General features: G+C 43.3%; 1 protein-coding gene across 4 annotated transcripts; it reads left to right on the top strand.

Moving 5' to 3' along the window:
• Positions 1-7,260: 7,260 nt before the first annotated feature.
• On the top strand, positions 7,261-21,797 carry LOC146074776 (transmembrane protein 53-A-like). 4 transcript variants are annotated; one of them, XM_083183257.1, is made up of 3 exons: positions 7,261-7,370; positions 12,938-13,472; positions 19,843-21,797. In XM_083183257.1, exons 1-3 carry the CDS (start codon positions 7,290-7,292, stop codon positions 20,205-20,207), a joined length of 981 nt encoding a protein of 326 aa, XP_083039383.1. In that variant the 5' UTR covers positions 7,261-7,289; the 3' UTR covers positions 20,208-21,797. The 4 variants fall into 4 exon arrangements, with proteins under 4 accessions (XP_083039383.1, XP_083039386.1, XP_083039385.1 ...); XM_083183260.1 differs by lacking the exon at positions 7,261-7,370 and adding an exon at positions 7,388-7,623; XM_083183259.1 differs by lacking the exon at positions 7,261-7,370 and adding an exon at positions 7,630-7,762.
• The last annotated feature ends 4,774 nt before the right edge of the window (positions 21,798-26,571 follow it).

The following is a 26,571-nucleotide window of genomic DNA, read 5'->3' as shown; positions in this document are numbered from 1 at the left end:
GTCACACAACACAAATGAGCCCGCCTGATTATAAATTCTGAGAGCCCCGAGGGGAATAAGAGCATCAACAGACCCCTTTATACCATAAACCCAAATTGGGTTTATGTCTCTGAGCAAATATAAGTTGCTGTCCCGGGGCTGTGTTTAGGAACTAAGGGGCCCATTTATCAAGCAATACTTGCGGCTAAATCACCGAAAACACACATATTTTCGGGGTTTAGCCGCAAATACTAAGTATCACCTAAATGTATTAAAGGGGACTGCAGCAGGGATCTCTGATCCCTGCTGCGATCCCCCCTGCAGCGCCACCGGCCGGGTCAGCGCATAACCGCGCATGCGCAGACCCCCGGCTTCTGGGTTAGGGCTTCACAGGGACGGGCTCCTTTCGGAGCCCTGTCCCTGCGCCCTCAAGCATCATACATACAGGTGATATGATCGCATTTTACAATGCGATCCTGGGCGGTAATATTCCACCCAGATCGCATTGTAAATGCGATCTTGATAAATGCGCCCCTATGTCTTGCACTCGCATTGCTTCAATATGACCTGCTATGTGAAGGTGTATATTGGCTGGTGGTGGGGATAAGCAAGGGGCGGCGTGCCACTACCTTGCTTCTTACCCTATCGATGTGTTGCGATGTTAAGGTCCGTGCTCCCGCACTTTGATCCTCGGAGCCCGACTGTTGCGGGCGCCAATTCACCCGGTACGGGAATCCGTTTCTGCTTGTCAGTCTATTTGGCACTGGCTGCGATGAGACTTACGTATATCAGGTCTTGCGAGACCAGTGGTGATACCCAGAGTGATGTCACCACAGTGCCAGTGTGCTCTACTCACGCCGGAGGAGACTATGCCAGTGAATGATGGTGCTTTGTCCTGTGTCGGTGTGGTGGCAGTGTCCAACGCGCTTCGGCTGGTTAGGCCTTTTTCAAGGATAATGCATGTACTCCTAGGTCTGTATTTGTATACTCTGCTCATTGGTGATTGGTTAGTGGAATGTGGGAGGTTGCTCGCCTAAGCCTTCCCTTTTTGTTCATTTTGCTTTTTTTGTGTCAAATTGAATGGACTGTGGGTCTCAACCCTTGCAATTGTTGCACGTGTACTTTGTTTACACAATATGTGATAACTTTGTATTAGGGAATGTAGTCCTGCGGGTGGTCTTATAGCATCTTGTATACATTTACATAAATGGAATACAATGAAGTTTTCAGCAGCAAAAAATTAAAATGATTGAACACTAACGGTTTTAACAAGGGAAGGTGGAAAGAGTTTGGAATCTACAGAAACAATGGAAGCTTCAGTTTATAGGCTACTAGACTGATAACTTGTACCACTGGAAACGGACCAATATAACGAGGAGCAAACTTCACGATGGTACTCGACGATACCACTGCAAAAGCTAATGGGTCAATGATGGTGTGTTTCGCTGTCACACTGGACTCATTGTCCATCTCCCATGCTCTGAATAGTGCATCTGCTTTATGATTATTAACCCCTGGACTAAAGCATAATTTAAAATTAAATCTTGAGAAGAATAATGCCTATCTCACTTGACGAGGATTTAGGCAATGTGCCAATTTCTAATAGAGCTAATTTTTGTGATCAGTAATGATACTGATGACATGTGTGGCTCCTTCTTGAAGATGGCACCATTTCTCTAGGGCCATTTTAATGGGCAGGAGTTCTTGGTCTCTGATAGTGTAGTTCCACTCAGCAGGAGAGAATTTGCGAGAGTAGAAACTGCATGGGTGAAGATGACCGGCAGAACCTTTTTGTGAAAGTACCGCTCCCACCCCTACAGAGGAGGGTCGGATCGATTTATGTAAATGAGCTGCAGGAGAGCAGGGTCTGTGGGGAGCTTGCAGGCGGGGGGGGGGGGGGGGGTGTCAGGGTCCATCTGGGGGAGCAGGGACCAGTGACCGGAGAGCAGGGTCCGGTCTGGTCTGTGGGTGATGCAGAGGGGGTAGTCAGCTAGCGGCAGGAGAGGTGGGGGGGAGTGGGGTCCGGTCTAGCTGCAGGAGGGGTAGTGGGCTAGGGCGAGGACTGGAGAGGTAGCAGCAAGCGGGGAGCAGGGAGTGCACGGCGCATAACAGAGTCCGGGAAGCGGCGAGCGGGAGAATAGGAAACATCCGACATCCAGATCTGATGAGCACGGGACCGCGCATCGGATCAGGTTGGATGTCATACCCTACGCGATTTGGGCAATTTCACCCGATTTCTCAGCCCGATCCTCCAGAATCGGGTGAAATCAGTCCCAAATCGTGTAGTGTATGGGGGCCTTAAGAGAGAACCAGAATAGGACCCAGAATCTGCACCATACACCAGTGGATCAGGACAACTGAAGGGTCAGGAATTTTGGGGTAAGAAATGTTTTTTTCTTGTTTTCCAAGAAACCTGGCACTGGCCTTGATAGAGATTGCAGTGTAATGTTTTAGGTTTAAGCACATTCTGTCAACCTCCTGACAAAATCTGAGTGATTAAATTAAATAGTAAGATATCCATCACTACTGACTTTTCCTACTCCAGGACTTATTATGCTTTAAAACATTTTAATTCTTTCAATAACCTTAACAAAGGAGCTATGCACAATACTGCACATGTAGCTAAATCACTGTCTTTTACTATATACTGTAGCTATTCGTTTGTGTCTACAGCCACCTAGTGGTAAATGAGCATAGAAATAAATATTACCGCAACATGGTTTTGAGGGCCAGTTATTAATATAGTGCACACATACTTTATTCAGAAGTGCTTTAAAGAGAATATTTCAACATTCACAGTTCTAGCCCCACACATATGTACACACATATCTCAAAAAGCAGTTTTAGCTTGCCTTGTGCGGTACCATACCTCCCAACTGTCTCGATTCAAGCATTTCAGACACTGTCTCCAGGGGTAGGTTTGGAGAGCCTGTGATCACCGCTGCTCTTTTCTGCAAAGCAGCCGTAATCATGGAGTAGATGAGATGAGCATGCGCATGGCATCTAACAGAACAGGGAGGGGAGTCGGTGGGCCATCCAGCTGCTCAAGGAGCACTGGACAGCCGCCCCAAAATGATGAAGACGGGAGTTTCAATGCTAGGATACAACCCTATATCTGAGGCGACAGCGGCAGGTCCCACTTCTCCAATGGGAGATATGCAGAGGTCTATTTATAATGGGTGCAGTGTGCGCGTTGCACTCCCTACACCCATTTTTTAATACTTACCCTCTGGAGTCCAGTGATGGAGGCAGTAGCGCTTCGAGAATTGCCTGAAAATTGCCACCTCGCCCATTTTTCTCAGAGATTTACGCATGCGCGAGTATCCAATGCTATAATACTGGGCTGTTGCTGGCAGCAATAGCAATGCAAAAATGGCTGGCACACTATTTTTGTGGAGATCTGTACAGGATGCCAGACTATTAACCAATCCAGCCTCTATTTCCTTCAATGCTAGCTGTAAAATGAACAGTGAAGCAGCTTCAGATTCCACACTGGCGCTTTTGATTACTTTCCTCTGGGTGAATTTCAAGAAGTTCCATCAACATAGATGCATCCAACTCTCGATACATGGACAATAGGCATGATTTAGGCCTGATTGCTGGGCTGCGAAATGGCAGCCTGAGTGATTATGGAACTAATGTGCATACGCATGGAGCGTAGCGCGCATGCGCAAGGCCTCTGTGCAATGAAATTAGCATATTTTTTATTCGCTGGCCGTTCCCATGGTGCTTGACAGGCGGCCAGAGTTTGGGGGTGACAACCGTCCATTTAATGGTAGGTCAAAACCATGTGCACTGCAGGTGGGCCAAATGCAACATGTGCAGAGAGAGTTAGAAATAGGTGGCATTTGTTCAAACTGAAACATAAATTGCAGTGTAAGAATAAAGCAGTCAGTATTTATCCTGCACGGAAAAAAACATAACTCTGCATCCCTGCACCATGTTAGACTGTGACTGCATCTGAAGACTAGACAGCTCGATCTACTTAAGAACCCTACTTTACCAACTGAGGAGTTACTCATCAGCAGCTTATAGGCTGAGTGTCCTTTTTTCACTACCTGCACAATCCAATTCGTATGGCTGGGGGGTATGTACATATCATAGTCATACACAAATACACACACATAAGTAAAATCAAACACACACATACAGTAATTTGCTGAATGAAGCAAAATTGGGTTTATGTAATTATAGTCAAAGGCGCCCTTCCCAGCAACCCAATTCTAAATCCTCCCTGGTTCAATCGGCCAGTAGTAAGCATATGCAAGGTGTGGGTTTGAGAACTTTAGATTTAGGGCGCTTAAGTAGCCAGGAAAAAATGTGGTTTTCCTTATTGTTGATAAAAAAAATGTATGTTTATTTACACGTGTCATCAATCAGGCATACGTGTATGGCATCAATAGAAAAATACAGAAATTCAATAATAAAAACAGTAAAAAATAAAAATTAAAAAGATAGAAAATATGGGAAAAGATGCGTGCACTGTTCTTCACTAAAAACACTGGACAGCCTTTTCATAGGAGAAAAAACACGGGGTAGGGATATTTGATATTTGTAAATTCCTCTAATCCTGTTTTAAGAAGAAATAAATGTATGCTGTCCACCTTGGAGGTACACTCGGCAGTCTTTTTACGGGAGAAGCGGGGTAGGAAAGATGGGATGTTGAGAAAGTACCTCTACTCCCGTCTCCTGTTGCACTTCTAAGTCTCCGTCTCAGGCGGAGACCCGGACTTTCTATCACCCTATGCGCCTGCAGCCATGGACCCGGCTTCCAGTCAGCAGGGCGTGTGTATTCCTCCGGGCGATCCGCTTTGTCCGGTATAGAAGTTGTGCAGCCAGTGGGTCTCAGTGAAGAGAGGATTTTTGAGAGCTGCTCCACACGGTGAGATTGTATATGAAAAAAGCTTTGGTGACTACGTCCACCTGTGTCCCAGCCAACGCGTTTCAATCTCCTCAGAGATCTTTGTCAAGGCTGTGGAGCCACTTAACTGGGGCGGATTTGACCAATTATTATTATTATTTTATTTATAAGGCGCCATAAGTGTTTCGCAGCACCGTACAAAGGAACAGTACCAGGAGACAGAACTTAGCATTACAGTAAATAAATAACAAAAATACAGTACAGGTAAAAAACGGGAGTTAAGGTAAAACCTACCTTCGGTTATCCATTCTTCGAGGTTCCTGGGCCCACAGGGTTAACATTGAGGTTGTAGGTGGATCCAGAGGACCAGGCACCAATTTTCCAAACTTTCAGGCTTCCAATTATGCCTGGCTCCTCTCCCCTATAACCCTGCCTCCATGCTTGGTCACTCAGTTTAGTTAACAGCAGGAAGCAGAAAAGGACAGAAGGCAGAATACAGGCATGGTATACATTCACTCATACAAGAGGAAAAGGGACCAACCACCAAGGTCACATAATCCACGCATATCAGGCGTACCAGGGTGGGTGCCATGTGGGCCCAGGAACCTCAAAGAAAGGGAGATAACCAAAGTTAGGTTTTACCATAACTCCTGTTTTCTTCTTCAGGGTTCCTGGGTCCCACAGGGTTAACATTTGGGATGTCCCAAAGCAGTATTTTAAGGGCGGGGAGACACCTGAGGGGCCAAAAGAACTTAGTACCCAAATACAGCATCTTGGGAAGCAAAAGTGTCAAAGGCATAGAACCTCAGAAACGTATGGACCGAGGACCACGTTGCCGCCTTGCACACCTGTTCAGCAGAAGTGCCATGCTGAGCAGCCCACGAAGGACCAACAGACCTGGTGGAATATGCAGAAATTGAAGAAGGCACGGGCAGAGCAGCCTTCTCATGAGTAATACTAATGACCATTCTGAGCCAGCGAGCCAAAGTCTGCTTGTGAGCAGGCCATCCTCTTTTGTGGAAACCATATAACACAAACAAGAAATCTGAATGTCTGATAGCTTCCGTACGATGCACATAAAATTTAAGAGCCCATATAACATCCAAAGAGCTCTCTTTGTTGGGCAAAGTCGAGGAACATAAGGCCGGTACAACAATTTCCTAATTAACATGAAATTTCTAAACTACCTTGGGAAGAGAAGATGGTTTTGTATGCAGGACAGCTATGTCCTGATGGAATACCAAGAACCAGGAGCTGCAGGACAAAGCTCCCAAATCTGATCCAAACCCTCCTAGCCGAGGCAATAGCCATCAGGAAGACCACCTTAGCAGTGAGCCAACTTAACTCAACCGAGGCCAAGGGCTCAAATGGAAGTTCCGACAGAGCTTCAAGAACTACCAACAGATCCCAAGGAGCCACCAGAGGAGTATACAGAGGTTGAAACCTGAGTACACCCTGAAAGGTACGTACATTCGTCAATATTGCCAGTTGTCTCTGAAACCAGACTGATAGTGCAGAGACCTGAACCCTAAGGGACACCAAATGCATGCCTGCCCTGTACGGAGCTCTATGACGTAGCAGGAGCAGCAGCCCGAAGACAGGGGACAGCATGAAGTGATCTCCCCCTTCATTCATCCCTGGGTGAGCATCTAACAAATGGATATTGTCATATTTGCTCGGCTGCAAAGGTTTCACTAGCCATACACATCTATTCACACAGCGAGCACATTAATTCACAAGACCGCATTTCACTATAGTGTGGCTGCATCTATCTGTTCACTGGCTGCTGCACATTTGCTCAGCAGCGATCAGGTCTGAATTAGGCCAAGATGATATATGTGGCCACACCCCCCCATCCAACCACACCATGCTTCTCCTAATCACTGTACCCCCTATAATTAGGGATGGCCATCGACCATCGATGGTTTATGGATGATGTTGAATACTTTTGCCATCGATGTGGGAGAACCAGATAGTTTCCCTACATCGATGGCAAAGGAGAACCAATTTTTGTTTCTTTCTGTTTTTCAATGTGTCGGGACACTGAGCATAACTCCGCCCCCAGAAGCCCTGCCCACCCCACAATCTGATTGGCCCAAGGGCCATTCAGTCAAAGATAATGGATAACCATTGATAGCTAAAACTATTGAATGTTATCCATCACATAGTTTATGACTATCGATGGCTGGTTGCAGAATCACCATGGATGGCAACTGCACCGATGGCCATCCCTACCTGTAATTTTTTTCTTGGCTCAGCCTCTGCAGGCACCTGTGCTGTAACACCTTTTTCATAAATTTCCTAATACAACCCTGGTGACTGAAAACTCAGTAGGGAGCACATACTATAGTTGTGCACTGTAGCTGTGTTAGCTTGAGGAAAGATATTTGCAGACACTCCCTCCCATAGTGAAGGTCTGAGTTTTGTCCTCTGCAGTCACCAGCATCACATGTCCATGATGTTTGGAGGAAGTTCGCTGAGCTGCCTGCGCTATGCGGCCTGCCGCACCCGCTCCTTCCTCAGTAGTACGGTTAGTGGCCAGCACTCAGCACAGCAAGCCGGGGTATATAACACAGGGAAGCCCCGGGCAGTGACTGGTGGAGCTGCACTTTCCCCCCATTGTGCGGGATCAGGCGGCACATTACAGCCTGGTCCGTATTGTACGGACCTGTGGCTGAGCTGCGTGCTCATAGAACAAGTGATTACTCCAATCGGGCTCAGCCTGGCAGGCATTACGTACTGTAGCATCCCGGCTATGGCAGCAGGCGGAGGTGTTGCTGCGTGTGAGTGAGTGAGTGTGGAGTTGGCTCATTTCCTGTTGATAGATGAAGCTGTCTTATACAATAATCATTAGGTAACACGTGTACAGCCACAGCAGCCAGGCCGGAGGAGGGTGATGTACACTCTCTCTAGGGATCTACTGTGAGTACTGTCTGATATATGTATGATGTATGATGTATGTCCGTGCTGTTAATAGGTCTAATCACTTACAATGTAAACACGGGTGCGGTTATCAGGGGATCCTGCAGGGCAACAACTTTACACAAACATTCAAGTCTTTTGGACATAGCTAATAATCAGTTTCATAGCTAATGCGTATTTGGTATCATATTCACTCATTGTGTATAAATTGATATAATTTATGAATTACTCTATCATATGTTTTTTTCAAAGCGGCAATCATTTACAAGGCAAAACCCTGCTGTGCTGTGTAAATGATGATTGTTTCTAAAAAATAAAAAGCATGTTTTTTTTTTTTTTTTTTACAGTATCTCCAGGTGTGTTACATTTTGCCACATGTGGAAGTGGGAATGCATCACATATTCTCTTCCACACCCACAAGCCTTCTAAAAAAGTAAACAAGTAGAATCCTAAAAAAATAATTCACTTCTGGAAATCATAGAATATGCTTGATAAATGCCCGGCGTTTAATATCCAGCCCAGTGGATAAAGCTAGCTAATGGGGGGCCAGGGCCAGAGTTCTCATATGTTCTCATGTGTTCCGAGCCTTGAGTGATACAGCATCTCTCAGAACGCTCATCGCTACATGTGTAGGACCCATAAATTGCTTTATCCATTTGCCCACTTTTAGGTAAGGCTTGATAGATTTCCCCTAGTCCACTGCTATTGTAATTATTTGCTAAATCATCTGTTACTGTTCTAAAGGGAGGGAGTAAAAGTGGGAAGCAGTGTGGGTGAGACTGTCTTGTGAGCACTGAAACACAGCTGTGGACAATAGGAAGTCTTATTTGTTAAATATCTTTGTAATTTGACTGCTCTGTAAATCATACTGTTTAATAAATTGGAGGTAAGAAACCAACCCATTCTTAAAGTGTATGTGATGGCCTGTACACACTGGGCGATTTTCAGTTTAAAGCAGCTCAGTTTTGTTGTTTGTGATGCATTCAACTCAACAGCCTCCCAGTGTGTACGGGGCCAGTGGAGAGAAGCATTTACCAGCAGGCTGAATGGCTTTCCATTGCACCCTGCTATGGAAAGTCGTTCAGAGCAGCGAAAATCGCTGGGCACCTTAAGAGGCAATCTGATACACTCTCAGTGGCTCCAATAGTTATCCTCTCACCTTTTAAAAAGGCTGCACATTACTCTTCTAATCAGTAAATAGAAATCTAATTATCTAAAATAATACATTTAAGCAAGATTTTGGGCTGTGCTCTGTCTAGATCGCTTAGAAAGTAAGCATCGATCGCTCCATGTGAACACCCTATACGATGCGTGATCCTGCGCTTTGCCATTGCCCGCTCATAGTCAGTGCATGCGCTGTCTACCTAGTATGATTGCCTAGAAAGCATAGGGAAAACAGTGCTTAGCACAGATTGCTCCACCCACATTGCTGGTGCATGGCATGTTTGCCAGCGATGTGTGCTGAGCAATCTGTGCTAAAGTACATCCCTCTGTGTTCAGGGTTATAAGATAACAGTTTATAAGATAAAAGAATCTGCTTTATTCTTTTTACAGCCCATGGTGTATTGATCAGTTGGTCCACAGCAAGTTGTTAACAAAAGTCATTAGGTCGACATGTGTCTAGGTCGACGGGGTCATTAGGTCGACAGGATCATTAGGTTGACATGGTTAAGGTCGACAGTGAAAAGTTGACATTTTTTACCCTTATGTCGACACAGTCAACATAAACACTAAAATGTACCACCGCGTCCCCTCACATGGCTCACGCTATTCTATTATCCCACCACGCCCTAGTGGATGGTAGGGCATGAAATACCGCCTGTCTGCTAAAAAAAAAAATAGTAAAAAAATGTTGGCCAGAGGTACGGAAGATGAAAAATGTGAAAGAGAAAATAAGTGAGGATATGTTTGGTCTCTTCAGTGGGGGGTGTACTTGTATAGAGGTAAAGTTTATTCAAGTTATGTGGGTGGTTCTGGAATTTGATCAGCTCGCCTTAAGAGGTGAGTTTTCAGGGAATGATTGACTGTTTGGAGACTAATGCCCCTTTCAGACCGCACTTTGTAAACGGTATATTGCCGTTTTTTTACCGTTTTAAACCGGTAATCTGTGCGGTCTGAAAGGTGCAGATCCAATTAACCGGTTTGAAAATACCGTTTTTTCAAACCGGTTAAAATGCAGGGTCCTACCCGTTTCAGACCCGGTATTTTGGGATCAAAATTGGGTCTGAAACGGTATTTAGGACCCAGCCAATGAGCTGGGTCCTAAATTCAGAGCAGCGAATATTTAATGAGCACTCATTAAATATTTGCAGCACTGGAGCCACCCCCCGCGCATGTGTCGACACCCCCCCCACGCGGCGCATGTGTCGACACCCGCCGTGCAGCCGGTACCTTCGTTGTGGATCCCGGCAGTGAAGTATGGTTGGGGAAGCACTTATGAAAAAAAAGCGTCTTTCAGAAAATGAGAAAAGTGACTTTCGGAAAATGTCTGCCCCCATACGAAAGACTTTCCTATGGGGCAGCCATTTTCTGAAAGACGCTTTTTTTCATAAGTGCTTCCCCGACCAACTGCAGTGCCGGATCACGCAACGGAGGTACCGACTGCACAGGGGGGAGGGGGGGGGGGGTTGTTAGCCCTGGGGTGGGGGGGATTTGGGGGTGTTAACCCCCGGGGGAGGGGGGGCGGGGGCAACGCGCGCTGAAGACTGGCTTTGACCCTGTTTTTGGAAAGTTTCCAAAAACGGGTCTGCCAGTGTAAAAAAAAAACGCACTTAAACGGTAATATACCGTTTAAGAGATGCGGTGTGAAAGGGGTTTTACCTGGCAGACCCGTTTTTGGAAACGTTTCCAAATACAGGGTCAAAGCCAGTTTTGCGGTCTGAAAGCAGCATAAAAGAGTCATATGGTGTGTCGGAGGGCATTCCACAAAGTGGGTGCAGCCCGAAGAAAATGCTGTAATTGTGAATGGGAGCATGTAGTGCGTGTGGATGAGAGACGTAGATCTTGTGAGGAGTGAAGAGGCTGAGTTGGGTGATATTTTGAGATAAGCGAAGAGATGTATGTTAGTATAGTTTAAAGCAAAAGATAATTAACAATGCCAAGGCGCACACAAAACTTAGGCAGCCACACTAGAGTCCAAATCCCCACAATCCGGTATATAAATGTAGACCAATTAAAAAGAATAGTATAATGGCACTCAAGTCGGTCCTCTTATCTGATACCAACACAAGATGTGTCCCACGAAGTCGGTATGTATATTCACTTCATAATCACTCAAAAGGAAAAGAGAAAATATATGTTTTAGTACGTCCAATTCAATCATCTTGAATCTGTGTGTAAATGTGTAGGAAAGGTGGTCCCCACTCACAATTGAGAGAGATGTATTCAAAGGTTTCTTTAAATGGACTTTCCCCAACACGTGCATATAGGTAATGATAAGTAATATCAGAGAGTAAGGTGATCCAAGATATCTGGAATAAATTGTACTTTACTCAGACGGCATAGAAACTGAGACTTTCAAGTTGCCGTTTCTTTGGGGTGGCCAAACTGGTCCTCGAGATCTACCAACGATCCACGGTTTCCAAATCACCTAGCTGGTGCACAGCTGTAGTCACATTTTCAAACTTGCTGCAGTCATTCTTACTATAGATCAACAGGTTCACAGTCAAAAAAGAAAATAAGTCCCAAGGCGCAAACACTTTTCTTCAGCCGAGTCCACAGAAGAAGGGTCACCACTCAACCCTATATTGGTAAAGCTTGTTTGAAGAAATGGACCAAGGGCGATGAAAAGTTGTCGACACAACTCTCCGATGTTCTCAGAGAAGTGAGATATACAAAACAAATAAAGGCATGTATAAATAAAAGTTCCGTGTGAACAACAGAATCTCAATGAAATTTGGGGGATGGGTAACTGCAAGCGTACCCTCACTCACGATCGAAAAAGATAGATGGTGCACATAATGGTATATTTTGGGATATATTAAGGGTTCACCACAGGTGCAACTTCAAAAGTAGAGGATGTGTACCATACTCACAAATAAATGTGCAATTACAGATGCATCTCAGTATCTTTTGGGGATCTCCTGTCTTGGAGGGTGTCAACTCCCGTACACAAATCTCTGTATAAAGGACATGTTTTAGAGGCTATTGCAGTGGTTTCAAAACTTTTTGGACCGTGGTTGGGAATGCCTGCTCTAGAGTGCAGTGATTCCAAAAAGTTTGGAAACTGATTTGTGTACGGGAGTTGACACCCTCCAAGACAGGAGATCCCCAAAAGATACTGAGATGCGTCTGTAATTGCACATTTATTTGTGAGTATGGTACCCATCCTCTACCTTTTGAAGTTGCACCTGTGGTGAACCCTTAATATCTCCAAAAAGATACCATTATGTGCACCATCTATCTTTTTAAATCGTGAGTGAGGGTACGCTTGCAGTTACCCATCCCCTGAATTTCATTGAGTCTGTTGTTCACACGGAACTTTTATTTCTACATGCCTTTATTTGTTTTGTATATCTCACTTCTCTGAGCACATCGGAGAGTTGTGTCGACAACTTTTCATCGCCCTTGGTCCATTTCTTCAAACCTAGATCCACAGGTTGCCTGAAAAACATGAATTGTTGGTAGATCTTGAGGACAGGTTTGGCCACCCCTGTGGTAGTTGCTTAATCAATTTATGGGCTCATCGTAGGTACATGTAATGCAGAGGATATTTTAGACAATTTGTAAGTCACCACCATGACAAGGTATCTGTGCTCTAATGGTCTAGCAGTACTTTGGGGCATACATTGCTGTGTTTCTTAATATTGTGTGTGTGATTTGCTACTTCATAATCTGCATTCACAAGACCTTCCTGTCTATAGCGTTGCTGTTCTTCTGTGTAAAATTATAATACCGGGTCCGGCACATTTACATTAAACCCGGGTCGCCCATTGTACACAGTGTTATCCGAATTGCCGGGGTGGTTGACCTGGGATATAAGGTTTGGTGCTTTCACATGGCACCTTGACCCGGGTCAATCTGGCAATAAGCCGGGTTTGAGGTGCGGCGTAAAAGTGGTATAAATATGTTGTTAATCGTAGACATTAATTTACATTATAACTTGTCATCTCTTGTGTGATAATAGTAACATTTATATGCAAACTCTTGTAAACGTTCTTCTCCGATTTGCTGCAGGGTCACTACCTCCATTACCAGACCAGTATCATGCCTCTTGTCCTTGCTATGAATACAACTTCTGGATCCCTCTGTGATGGTCAGACCCAGACTACTTCACTGCTGCCTCCAAATGTGAAGAAATACTCCAACTCCATATCTCTGTACACCAATCCCTCGCCCTCTGTAAACTGTCAGTCCTCCCGTCCACTTTTACTCTTTTTGCCCTGGCTGGGCTCAAAGTCTCGATCCCACGAAAAGTATATTCAGCTGTACTTTAAATTGGGCTTTGATGTGCTAGTGGCCGAGAGCTCATTGTTACACTTTCTATGGCCCAAAACAGGGCTGGAGTATGCAGGACAATTGATCGATCTTCTGATGGGAGAAAAGGATCTTGGCTCTCGCAGACTTTACCTCCATGCAATATCGATTGGAGGCTATTTGTTTGCACAGATGTTGGTGTGGTCATCCAAGGACCAGCGGGCTATGCTGGATAGGATTTATGGCCAGGTATTTGACAGCCTTGTGGTCGGCAGTATGGAAAAGATGGCGACAGGTGATTAAGAGATTTTCATTTCATGTTGTGGTGTAATAATCTAACATGTCTAAAATAAATGATTAATTCTAGTACATATAACTCCCAGATAATCTCTGCCGCAGTGTCTTCAGAATAGCAACATTTATTTCCATGTTATGTAACATTTTATTTACCAGTTATATAAACAGCCCATACATATATGCAGCGCTTTACAGAGGATATTTGGCCATTCACATTAATCTCTGACCCAAATTGACACAACATGAAAATGTACAAATAGTGGGGCTCCAGGTGTGCGACGATTTTATTGTGACTCAATAGTATTGACTAAACCTTAGTAACAAGTCAGTGGACAGCGACCAAGCGTGGGTGCAGTCCGGACAATGGAGGCGTCCGGACTGCTCAGTGGGAGGGCTGTAGCGGCTGCATGGTGTAACACGCAGCTGCTGCAACCCTAAACATGGCCAGACAGTGCCTGGCTTTGGAACGGGTAATGTGCCAGCCCTTTGCTGTGCAGTGAAGCACTTGTAAGCTTCATTGTAAACTTGCGAATAGGGTCCTTCTACCATTTTGACTGTCTATAACTACCCAGTTTGTTTTATCACTGTTTTCAATTGTAACCCTCAACAGAGTTTGCTGCGCTGTATAATAATCTGATATTATTATTAATAATAATAATAATTGTAGTCTACGTGGATGGTAAAATATAAAAAATGCTAAAAATTCTTAGTCTACCATTTTGAACATTTTATCCATGTTGACCATATGGTGTCAATCTATTGACTGTCGACCTTTCATCCAGATACCGGATATAGGGCCAGATTCTCTAAGCTTCAAAAGTGATAAAATGGAGAGTGATAAACAGCCAGCCAATCAGCTCCTACCTGCCATGTCACAGACCGTGTTTGAAAAATGTCAGGCAGGAGCTGATTGGCTGGCTGTTTATCACTCTCCATTTTATCACTTTTGAAGCTTAGAGAATCTAGCCCATAGCCTGAGTTTACCTCTGCCTGAGATTGGAGATTACATCATCCCTATGCAGTAAATGGGACCTGGATTGGACGATCCGGGTTATCCGTTCCCACTGCTCTGTTGGATTCCCAGGTCACTGGGTTCGGGTTTACCCACTTACACTGAGCCGAAACCCTGGTTACCTCAGTGATAACCAATGTTTTTTCTGCGATGTGAAAAGAGTATTTGTGTCCTATTGACTGAATTTGGAAAACACTGTTTTGTAGATGGATGTAAGGTTTGAACTTTACACAGTGCAGATCTTCACTTCTGAAAATGTGAATATCTGGCTGCGGTGGCCAGTTTTTTGGCAGCAAAAGGCTCCGTGCTGTAGAAAACATTATTAGAGCTCCAATGCCAAAAGATATTAGTGGTTCGTATGATCTTGTTCACGGTTGGATTCCTTTGAGAATCAGGGTTTACTGCATTTTGTCTGATTGTTCTCAACTTTATTAAGGATAAGGTCTTGATTTAACTTGACAGGTTTAAGCAGGCAGGGATAATTATAGTAATTTTGCAGTTGGTTAACATTCTAAACATTATGGGGGAAATTTACTAAGATGTGTATTCTACTTCACATGTGATGTTGCTATGGGCAACCAATCAGATCCTGTCTACTATCTTCTAGAGCAGGGATAGCCAACTCCAGTCCTCGAGAGCTACCAACAGTTAACATTTTCTAGGTCTCCTCACAGAATCATAAGTGAAGTAATTAGCTCCACCTGTGGATAATTTATAATGTGTCAGTCAGTAATGAGTGCACCTGTGCCCCAGCTAGGTGATCTAGAAAACGTGAACTGTTGGTAGCTCTCGAGGACTGGAGTTGGCTACCACTGTTCTAGAGGGTGCTAAATAAATAAGTAGATTCTGATTGGTTGCCCATAGCAACATCACATGGAAAGTAGAATACACATCTTAGTAAATTTTTATATATATATATATATATAATGTCCAAACGGCCAAGCACTCCAAACAAATGAAGTAAAGTTCCTGGTGCTCACCAAAGCCCAATGGGGGCCAAATACAAATACTGACACTGCCACGGCAGTGAAGGAAGCCCACAGTCCGAATAAAGGAAATCCAGCAGGAATGTAAACAGCAACGTTTCGATTAGGCTTAATGAATAACAAACAATACTCACCTTATAGTAAATTTTTATATATATATATAATGTCCAAACGGCCAAGCACTCCAAACAAATGAAGTAAAGTTCCTGGTGCTCACCAAAGCCCAATGGGGGCCAAATACAAATACTGACACTGCCACGGCAGTGAAGGAAGCCCACAGTCCGAATAAAGGAAATCCAGCAGGAATGTAAACAGCAACGTTTCGATTAGGCTTAATGAATAACAAACAATACTCACCTTATAGTAAATTTTTATATATATATAATGTCCAAACGGCCAAGCACTCCAAACAAAAGAAGTAAAGTTCCTGGTGCTCACCAAAGCCCAATGGGGGCCAAATACAAATACTGACACTGCCACGGCAGTGAAGGAAGCCCACAGTCCGAATAAAGGAAATCCAGCAGGAATGTAAACAGCAACGTTTCGATTAGGCTTAATGAATAACAAACAATACTCACCTTATAGTAAATTTTTATATATATATATAATGTCCAAACGGCCAAGCACTCCAAACAAATGAAGTAAAGTTCCTGGTGCTCACCAAAGCCCAATGGGGGCCAAATACAAATACTGACACTGCCACGGCAGTGAAGGAAGTCCACAGTCCGAATAAAGGAAATCCAGCAGGAATGTAAACAGCAGCGTTTCGATCAGGCATAATGAATAACAAACAATGCTCACCTTATATCCCATTCACCTCCGTACCATCCCTGCACGTTTCCTGCGGTCAGCCACTCACGTCATCAGCGCGCGTCACAGTCCCGTCCGTTGCCATGGTCACGCACATACACCGAGTCTCCTACACCATGGCAACCGGCGTGTACTGCTGACTCCGGACACCGGAGAGCCATCCCACGTACTTCCAGCAGCTGACGTGTGATTAAAACCGAGATGACAGGCGAGATTATAAGCAATAAACACACCTATTATATCAGTATAAACATCTAGCAACATACATCCAAACGATATACACTGGAAAAAATTTACAATATGTATTTAAAGTCAATCAGAAATATCAATACAATATACATAATATACACAAAAAAATACAGGAAAAAAAATCAGTCCAGGCACAGAGGAACAGGTTTATATAATAAGATCTAATCTACCAACCTCTTATAAAACTGCATGCAGTCCCAAATGATCATTAAGCCCATATGGGACCATAGTTCTTAAACGGTGTATCCACCGTGATTCACATTGGAGCAGGGCTAATGATCTGTTCCCTCCCCTTAGTCTTGCTGGAACATGATCAATAATCATGTAGTGTCGGTTAGCCATACTGTGTCCAGCCAGTGCAAAATGCCTTGCAACTGGCTGGTCACTGGTTCCAGCTGCAAGGGCTGCCCGGATAGCAGCACAATGACCAGCCATCCTTTCACGTAGAGTCCTATCTGACCTCCCAACATAATGAAGCCTACACGGACATGATATAAGGTATACAATGAACCGTGTGGTACATGTCACTTTATGTCTAATCTGATATCGTTTGCCAGAAAAAGGGTGACAAACTGTCACCAACAGTCATGCTTCTGCAGGTCGTACAATTTAGACAGCTGAAGCATCCATTGTCATCTTATTCGAAATTCACGAAAGACCAAACGTGTCTTCGGGGCAATTCATTTAGGAGCAAGTTGTAATGGCTACTGATCTTGAATATAGTATATCCGCAAACCCAAACAGACTAACCTACCAGAATAAATAGTCAAAATTGCTAAATGTATTTCTAATACACTATGAAGGTCATTCTAGTTTGGACGCTCCCCTGCGCGTTTGCACAGGGGAGCCATGTTTTGAAACTGCGCATAAACATTTATGCGCATGTGCAGCCCCTTTGTGCGTACTGGGCAGGGAGCGTGGGGCGGCGGTCATGGGTAGCACCCATGGGAACGCCCAGAATTTAATGGGCGTTCCCATGAAAACGCTAGGTGTTCCCATTTAAATTGCGGGGTGGCAGGGGCGGGCAGCTGACATCACCAGATGTCAGCTGCCCGCCCTGTTTCTGTACCAGAGCGCTGCAAACCTAAGTCACCAGAGAGTGACTTAAGGTGGCCATACATCAGAAAGATATTGCACCCAATCATAAAATCTGAATTGATTATAAGATGGATTGTATGCAGATTGTGTGCACATTGTGTGTCCAAAAACCACCAAGGACTGCGGGGAAATTGGACACCATCATGAGCGCAATCAATCTTAAGATCGATCTTTCTGATGTATGGCCAGCATCAGATTTGCGAGCGCATAGGAAATCCCTCGATGGCTGGCGACTATGAAAAACATAAATTTGTATGCGTGCGGGTGAAATCGGTGTGTGGGCGTTCGTCCGAGAGGTGAATAGTTGACTAGCAAAGTTAAACCTAATGTATCTCTCCTTCTCCTACGAGCTAATGTTAAGAGTCCCCAGTAAACTTACAATTGGTATGCCACCTGTCAGGATTCTGGTGTTGGTATCCAGTGATGTTGGAATTTTGGATCTGCTGGCATGGTAAATGTATCCTGCCACAAGCACAGGTTTTGACTGTCACTTTGACCATAAATAATTTGATTTAGTCCTGGACCGTCAACCTGAGGCATCCTTGTAAGAGCCTAGGCAGTTTGGGAGCCAATGAGCTAGGCATTTTTTTTTTTTTTACTATACTAGTGGTTTTAGAATGGCTTCTACACGTTATTCTAAATTTTTTAAAATTGTCACCATGATTTATTATTGAGAAGTGTCCAGAGATTGAAATAGTTTATTATTGATTTGTTTTCTATAAATGCTGCTAACAGTTGTCAGTGTAAGTACCTTCAAAGTCTATTAACATTTTTTATTTCAAGGGACATCTAGGGCGGTATTCAATGCGCCCGGCGAGGGGGGTTTCTGCGGTGAGGGTCGCTGAAAACAAGCTATCCTCACCATCTAAGCCCCCTGCTCACCCTATTCTATGTTCCGGGGAAATCCTTGCCGTCAGGGGGGTAAGGATTCCCCCACACAACAAGGTTCGTCGCTAATGCAGCGAACCCACTGCATATAGTGGCGACCCTCGCCATTTTGACAGCTGCACTCTGCGTTTCCACCTCGCTGGAAAAAACCCTGCGAGGTGGAAATGGCGAGTGCAAGGGGGTCAGTTGAATATTGAGCTGCAAGCTTTTGGCTATTGCAAGCTTGCCGTCACAGCTCGCCATAGGGCATTGAATAGACCCCTAGTATTAAAGGTTGAATTTAAGGATAAAACGTATTTTCTCTTAAATGGTTATCGGAATTAAATAAATTTTTCACTCTCGGGTAAGATGGGAGTCCTATTGAAGATTAGATGTTACCTTTAACAAATTGTACTTCTTTTTAGCACCTTCTAGAAGATAATAGATAGCCTCTGATTGGTTGCTACATCTTATTCAATAGAAATCCCATCTTGGTAAATGTAACCCTTACTCTTGGTTCTCAATGAATTTTTCTGACAAAGCCAATATGTTTATTGATAACCACATACCCAAACTAAAAGCCAGGGGTAAATTCTACATAGCCAATGGTCAATGTAATAGGCAAAACCAGTGCTTGGGTATTCTATTCATAAAATATGTGGACAACCCGAAGCCAATTTTGTCCCTCACTACATAACCGAATCTAAATGCCCCCATACACAGGTCCGATTTGGCCTGTTTTCATAGATTCCGATGTATCGGGCCACCTATCGGATGAAACTGGCCAAATCGGAAGTGTTTTGACATTCATTGCGCGGCCCGTGTGCATCTCATCAGATGCAGAGATCATATGTGCTGGACATATGATCTCTGTATTCGGCCCCTCCTGACAACGGTGAATGGGGTTGCATGCGATACATCGTATGTGAGAAGACTGCATGCGATCCTGCCGCACAGAAAGGACCCGGGCAGTTTAAGGGGGATCGGGTGGACATTCACTGCTGCAAGACATTGCAGCAGTGTATGGCAACCTTAAGCATCACATATAAACACAATTTACTTAATTTAAAAAAAAAAATTCTGACGTGCTTAATAAAAATCCTTTGGCCTACCCCAGGGCGCCGCCATGACTCAAGTTTGGGAATCACCGCATTACCACATCAGTGCTGTGTGTATTTGATGTTAATATAGTAATTTTTAGGTTCTTGTTTTCTACAATGTACTAATTTCAATGAAACTAAACCCGTGATGTGTGCTTTTCATCTTTAGAACTGAATTATAAGCATGTTTGAAATATTTATTTTTTATTTTTATAGAGCTCTTACTACTGTTTTACATTCTTTCAGGTGTAGCTCACATGACCACCTTCCCTCTTTTGGAGTCTTTGGTGGTGCGTGGAACACTACTTTACTTCTCAGTTCTAAAATCCCAAACTGCAGACTACTATGAAAAAGGAATTGAAGCCTTTTGTTACAAGCCAATCCATTGTCCAGCACTCTTCTTCTACTGCATGAATGACCCAATGAGTGATCATGCAACAGTGGAAAAGATGATGCAGGACTGGGAGAAACTCGGGATCAACGTGCAGGGCAAGAAGTGGGAGGATTCTGTGCACGCTGGACATTTACGTAGACACCCTCAGGAGTACACCAACACCCTAACTAGTTTCCTTTGTGGTCTGGAGGCCAATGTCCCAAAAAGCAGACTTTAGAAGATGGAATAAACCTTCCTATGACTTTGGTAACTTTATAAAAAGTACTGAAAATGTTTATATGATTAAACTGGAAGCATTGGCAGATCTTTAATTACTGGCAACATACTATACAGTGATTTACAGAAACATTTTCTATGGGCTAATTGAAGAGTAATGAGGCTGCTTCTGTTTTTCTGTCCCATAGGTAGACGTGGCAAAGCTATGCTGGTTATTGTGAAGCTCATACACAGATGTGTCTGAACCTTTGGTTAAACTGACGTAGTCTTTGTTTGTTCACAGCGAGTGGAAGATCTTCACACATTTCATCATGGTGGATGATGGAAAGGTGTAGGTTAAACTTGGACAAAGAGGAAATTAAACTTCTGAAATGTTACTGCAAGCATAAGGTGGAAAACAAATAGCCATGCTGCAATATTTCGGTGGTGGAAGCATTCATAAAGGCTAATAACCACAAGTTCAGACGCAGTGCAACTTTTAATTGTTTCTTGACAGAAATGTTTGATTCGTTTTTTTCAGTCTTTGCCTCAGTGGAACTACATCAGAATTCTCAACTAGTCACACTACACACTAGAATGTTCTGGAACTGTGGGCCTTATTCTAGTTCACTCTTCCTGACAAAATCCTTCTTAGATGGACAAAACCATGTGGACTGCAGGGGGGCAGATGTAAAATGTGCAGAGAGAATTAGATTTGGGTGAGTTATTTTGTTTTTGTGCAGGGTAAATACTGACTGCATGATTTTTATACTGCAATATAGATCTCACTTTGAAGTCTAATTCTCTCTGTACAAGTAACATCTGCCCCACCTGCAGTGCACATGGTTTTGTCCATCTAAGAAGGAATTTGTCAGAAAGAGTGAACTATAATAACCCCCTGTGTGAGGAAACGAGACGATCCTGAACATGTACCCATAGAGAATAATATTACAAATATACGTCAAGGTTCCTGTGTACTCCAGAACATACAGCCTGAAGTGGGGATGCATACTGCTTTATTGCACTGAGCGATCCATATGCTTGCGGAATATATTTTCCCTGCTAATTTAACTTAATAAGTTATATTTAAAATTTGAAATGCATTCATATTATTGTAATTATTACTTTGATCACTGAAACCCTAGACTATATAATGCCAACAAACTATTCAACTATTTATCTACTGCAGGGGTGGCCAAACTGGTCCTCATTATTTACTAACAGTTCATGTCTTTCTGACAACCTGTGGATCAGTAGAATGTGTATGTTAGGAATTAATGCAGCACATGTTTGAAAATGGGACAGTTAGTAATGACTACACCTGTGCACCAGCTAGGTGGTTTGGAAAACATGAACTGTTGGTTTCAAGGACCGGTTTGGACAACCCTGTTCTTCTGAGTCTACCTCATGCTTGCTTCTTACTAATTGTACCTTGAACCACTAGTCTACCTGAATGTAATACTGTGTTTTTCACTGTCCAAATGTATGTTAATCCACCCTTTTATTCGAACTGATTCAATTTGGAAAATGTGTTCATATATTTCCAACACATGGCTAATTATATTCCCTGTGTATGGATGTTATTGATTTTATAAATGACTATTTTGCAAAACTATGTTCATATTCAATGCATGGCTGCTGAAAGAGAACTACAAGAACAGACTGAGCCCTCACTAATTACCATGATACACTTTTGTACGATTTGCTGCAGAAAGAGTCAGAGCATAGACTGTAACCAAATAAACCGCACATTATTTTATGCCCTGGTCCATGCGGTACTTATACAGTGCTTTCTTTGTAAATAGAATTTGAATATTGCCATAAAGACCAGTCATCATCAGAGTGATGTGATCTTTTATTGCAGTCCCCATCTCCCTCATATGCGTTCTATTTAGAATGCAATATATGGAAGTGTAGAAACATTGCTGTGTCAAATTTTGAATCTCTAGGGTAATTTGTATTGGGGCCATGGGAGCCCACCATAAATATAACTTTTTCATTATATTATAATTCGAACGTCAAAAAAACCTCATCCTACTGAGCGTACTAAGGAAATACTATTTTTTAGGATATGTAGTACAATATACAACTAAGAAAGTTTATGATTTAGATCAAAACATGTAGCCAGTTTACTGTAATAAATGATATTAGCAAACTTGATTTTTTATTGTCAAGACCAAAACAAAAGAGCAGATTTTTTCTTAATAATAATCACTAATGCAATATATATTGGCCATTTGAGTGAAAAGCCGATATGTTACTAGCAGGTCGGTGTGGGTAGGCATCCGATATGTCTGTGAAGGATGACATTCACCGACATTGCATTGGCTGTGGAGAAAAAATGATCGGTCTAATGACCTGAGATTTTTTTTCCCAGTTAACAAGCAGAATTTTAGTGGGAAAAACCCACTAAAGGCCCATACACACTGGGGACTTTGAGCTGAAAGTCGCTCAAAACAGCAGGTTTGAGCGGCTTTCAGTTCAAAGCCGCCCAGTGTGTATGCCCCGGCGATGAGTGGTGAGCGCTGCTGTGTGTTCCAGCATCATTGCTGGGAAAGCCGCTCATCTGCTGGTCATACCAGCAGATGAGCGGCTTTGAGGATGGCTTTGCATAGTGCTGGCTTCCAGGTGACCAAGCCCACGTGGTGAAACGCGTTCTGTGGGACTGTTACAGCTTTCCCTCTTCCATGGGGAACTGACAGTCTAAGCTCCTGACACTGTCCAGCATACCCGGCGTATTGTAAGGTATCCTTCTCCCCCTTCTTCTTTCCCCGTGCACGGCGGGATCCGTCAGCGGCGCATCTCAGCCCTGCACTGTACTGACATCAGGGCTGACCTAACACCGTGCTCAGCCGAATCTCCCGTGCACGTTCCCCCTCCATTCCACCTGCAGTGTGCCGCTCTGTCATTCACTCCCCCCGGCCGCTCGCTGAAGACGGGTGAGGTGTGGGAGACATCGGGTTTTCTCTTACACACACTGCCCTTTGCTATTTCTTCCCTCCATACACTTAGCCCCATTTTTTACTATTTGATATTGCTAACAAATAGGTTGCAATTGTTAATGTTTTATTCAAGCGGCTTCTAGCTATACGCTCATGTATGTGCCTATATGATCATTTAATCATTGAATGCAACATTTTTTTACACCATTTGAAAAATCAGTGATTTCACCTGCAATACCGGCACTGGTTATTATCAGCAAATTTAGAGCTTATTATTATCTAATAGTCCAGCATTGAGGCAGTGTGATATTTACATTGGTTTTTTTCTGAATGTTCATTCATCTATTAAAATGGTTTGATTTTGTTTAAAAATCATATATTTGCCTATCTACCAGAAACCCAGACAGGTATATATAATCTCTCTTTCCCTGGTTTAAAGCTACGGACTGGTCATCAACTGATTATACTATATATTATCTGGGCATGGCAATCTCATAGTTTTTGAACCACTCTTAATTTGAGCATAAAATATCACCAATCAACGCCAATTACACTTATTGATCACTCGCTTCTTACTCTGTGTCAGAGAGACTTCCTGGTAGCGAATCTCAGCCCTGCAATGCTATTCTATCAGGGCTGACCTAACACTACTTACAGGAGTGTCCTCTAGACATTTATCTACTTTTTCTATCGGTGTGTCCATTTCTTCTCTCACTCTCCGTCCGCTCAAATTAATTTTTGAAGAAGGTGAGCAGCAGAAAGGATTGGTTCTAACACACTGTACTGTACCTTTCTCCACTCTCAGAAGGATACCTAATACGCTATACCATCTTAAACAAGGGCTTCTCAACCCCTTTACTACCTATTACCCCTAACGGGCACTTTTTGTGACTGCTGCATTGTATTATACAGCATCAACTATGTTTTGATAAGCACTGTAATCACAAATAGTTAATAAGCTGGACTTGTCATTTGTTGTCCTATCTAAGGACACAAACCGGTCATACACCAACAGTGTATGCACTAATTAAAAACACCACTAACTGCCACTGCTCAGATAGAAATACTTCCAAATATTCAGTGGCAACAAATCTTTGATCACAACTTTATAAGCATTTATTGTTTATCAAATATGTTCATTAATAAATGTCTATTATGTATTATGTGAGCCAATATTTTAATTAATTGGAATTAAAAGCTATGTTTTATCTTACTCATTATCTCGTATAATATAAAAGTGTGCCTCCCACAAGGAATCCTTTCTGTGAACAGCTGCCCACTCTCTAGTGTTTGGCTGTTTCTCCCTTCCTTAAGTATCCTAGTGCTGCGCTATGCAAAGCCGTCCTCCCCCCCCCCTCCGTCAGCACCGGGCAGGGGGAAAGCTGCTCAGTGTGTAGCGGCTATCCCCCCCAGCGACTAATGCGATCATCGCTGGGCATAGTCGCCCAGTGTGTATGGACCTTAACAGTTCAGTGGAAACGGCTCTTCCTTGGGATTTTTCACATCAATAAATCCAAAAGCCGCTGGCTGGTCCAAAGGCTATTTTTAAAGACATCCACAGGTTTTGCTGGGCTTTCCTGTGTTCAGTGGAAATAAAGGAAACCTGGGGAAAACCTGGGAATAAGGTGCAGTGGAAACTGGGATTTTGGTGTAAAATGGTTAGAAGAAAGGAGTGGATAATTGAGGCAGCAATTTGTGTAGAGGAGAGAGTTGCAGGGAGAGTGAAGTATGTGATTGATTTAAATAACATATTTTGGAGAGAGTAGCAGAAGATCAATTTGTGCTACATGTTGTATTAGAAACAAAACTAAGGCTATTTTATGTTTGGAGTGCAATGACTTGCAATTGTTAAAATTAAGCATGCAAAATGCCTGTTTACTGCTGTTTAGCTGGTCATGTTAAATACTCAGTTTTATGAACAATTTGTGTATGTAAATGCACATTGACCAGCACATCTGACCCTAGATTGCATCCAATGGAATACTATAACAGTTGACACAGGTTATCAGTGAGGCAAATGTTAGCTGGTAAAAGGTGAAAAGTTACCTTGCATTTAACTAAGCAAACACAAGCCTTATATGGCATCAGTTAACTAAAGCCCCGTACACACAGGGGACATATATTGCTCAGCCATATATTGCTAGCAATATATGGCTGAGCAATATAATGCTCAGTGTCTCCTTTTCATCAGCGACCAGATATGGTCGCTGATGAGAAGGAACCTCTGCCGGGGGAGCCGCAGAGGTAATCAGCTGGTCGCAGGAGCTTGCGATTCGTATGGGGCTGAAAATCGCCGGGGCACACTCCCATCACTGGCAATATGGTCGCCTGCGACCATATTTCCAGCGATTTCAGCCCCCATCGCCCCTGTGTGTACACAGCTTAAGCAACACTGAGGTATCTACAAGTGCAAGCAAATCAGGATATTCTAAACATTTTATCATATATACAAATTGGCTGCATAGTGTTCTCAAATATTGTGAAGATATCAGAATGAAAGATATGAATATTTATTTAAATACACAGGTGAATATGCATGAGGTTGAAAAAGCAGATTGCTTTTTGGTAGATTAGTCACAAATCTGTTAAGGCCCATACACACTGTTTTGTCATTTGAGCTGCTTTCTGCTCAAAAGCCTCCCAGTGTGTACAGATCAGCGTTGAGTGGTGAGCGCTGATGTGTGATCCTGCATCATTGCCAGCCGCCGCTGCTCATCTCTGGGTATTACCAGCAGATGAGTGACAGAGTGGACGGCTTTCCCATAGCATCCTGCTATGGAAAGTTATTCACCCCTAGGAAAATCGATCGCCCAGAATATATGGACCTTAAGGGTAAAGGTTTCTTTACTGTTTCCATCCTGATTATGTCCTGAATAAGTTCTGAATTTGTGTAGTATTACATAACCCTTTAAAAAAAAAAAAAAAAAACCCACAAAATCAGCAAATGTCTGACCAGCCTTCCATTTCTCTGTAATGATGGGTACACACCTACAGATTTATCTGTTCAATCTATCTGGTGGGAACAAAGCCTGGGCATGTATAGGAGCACATGAGAATCAAACATTTGCTTCCAAACATTGAGGAGAGGAGCTTTCTAAAGTCGGCAACCCTGCTCCAACCTAGTATTATGAAATCAGTTTTTTTTTTTCAAAGAACTCACTGTTGGACCAACTCAGACTGTAACAACTGAAACACTTACTTGAACAAGGACATCAGGAATAATTTATTCCTGATCTATGTATATTTTTTAGACAAGCAATGCAATTCTTTGAAACTTTCTCTGGTACTTCCTCATCTTTGCGGCCACAGCTTATGCCAGTTACGTAAGCCGCTTTCAGAATAGCAACATTGTCCCCTTGCGGGCTCGCTTTGCTTGCCATGCTTCGGGCTCGGTGTCTCGCTTTGCTTGCCACAACTTTACTAAAGGTAATAAATGGTGGCGTG

This window comes from Crinia signifera, chromosome 4, assembly GCF_055691185.1.
Source record: "Crinia signifera chromosome 4, ASM5569118v1, whole genome shotgun sequence".
NCBI classification, from domain to species: Eukaryota; Metazoa; Chordata; class Amphibia; order Anura; family Myobatrachidae; genus Crinia; species Crinia signifera.
The sequence above is the reverse complement of the archived record's forward strand: the minus strand, read 5'-3'. Positions and strand labels throughout refer to the sequence as shown.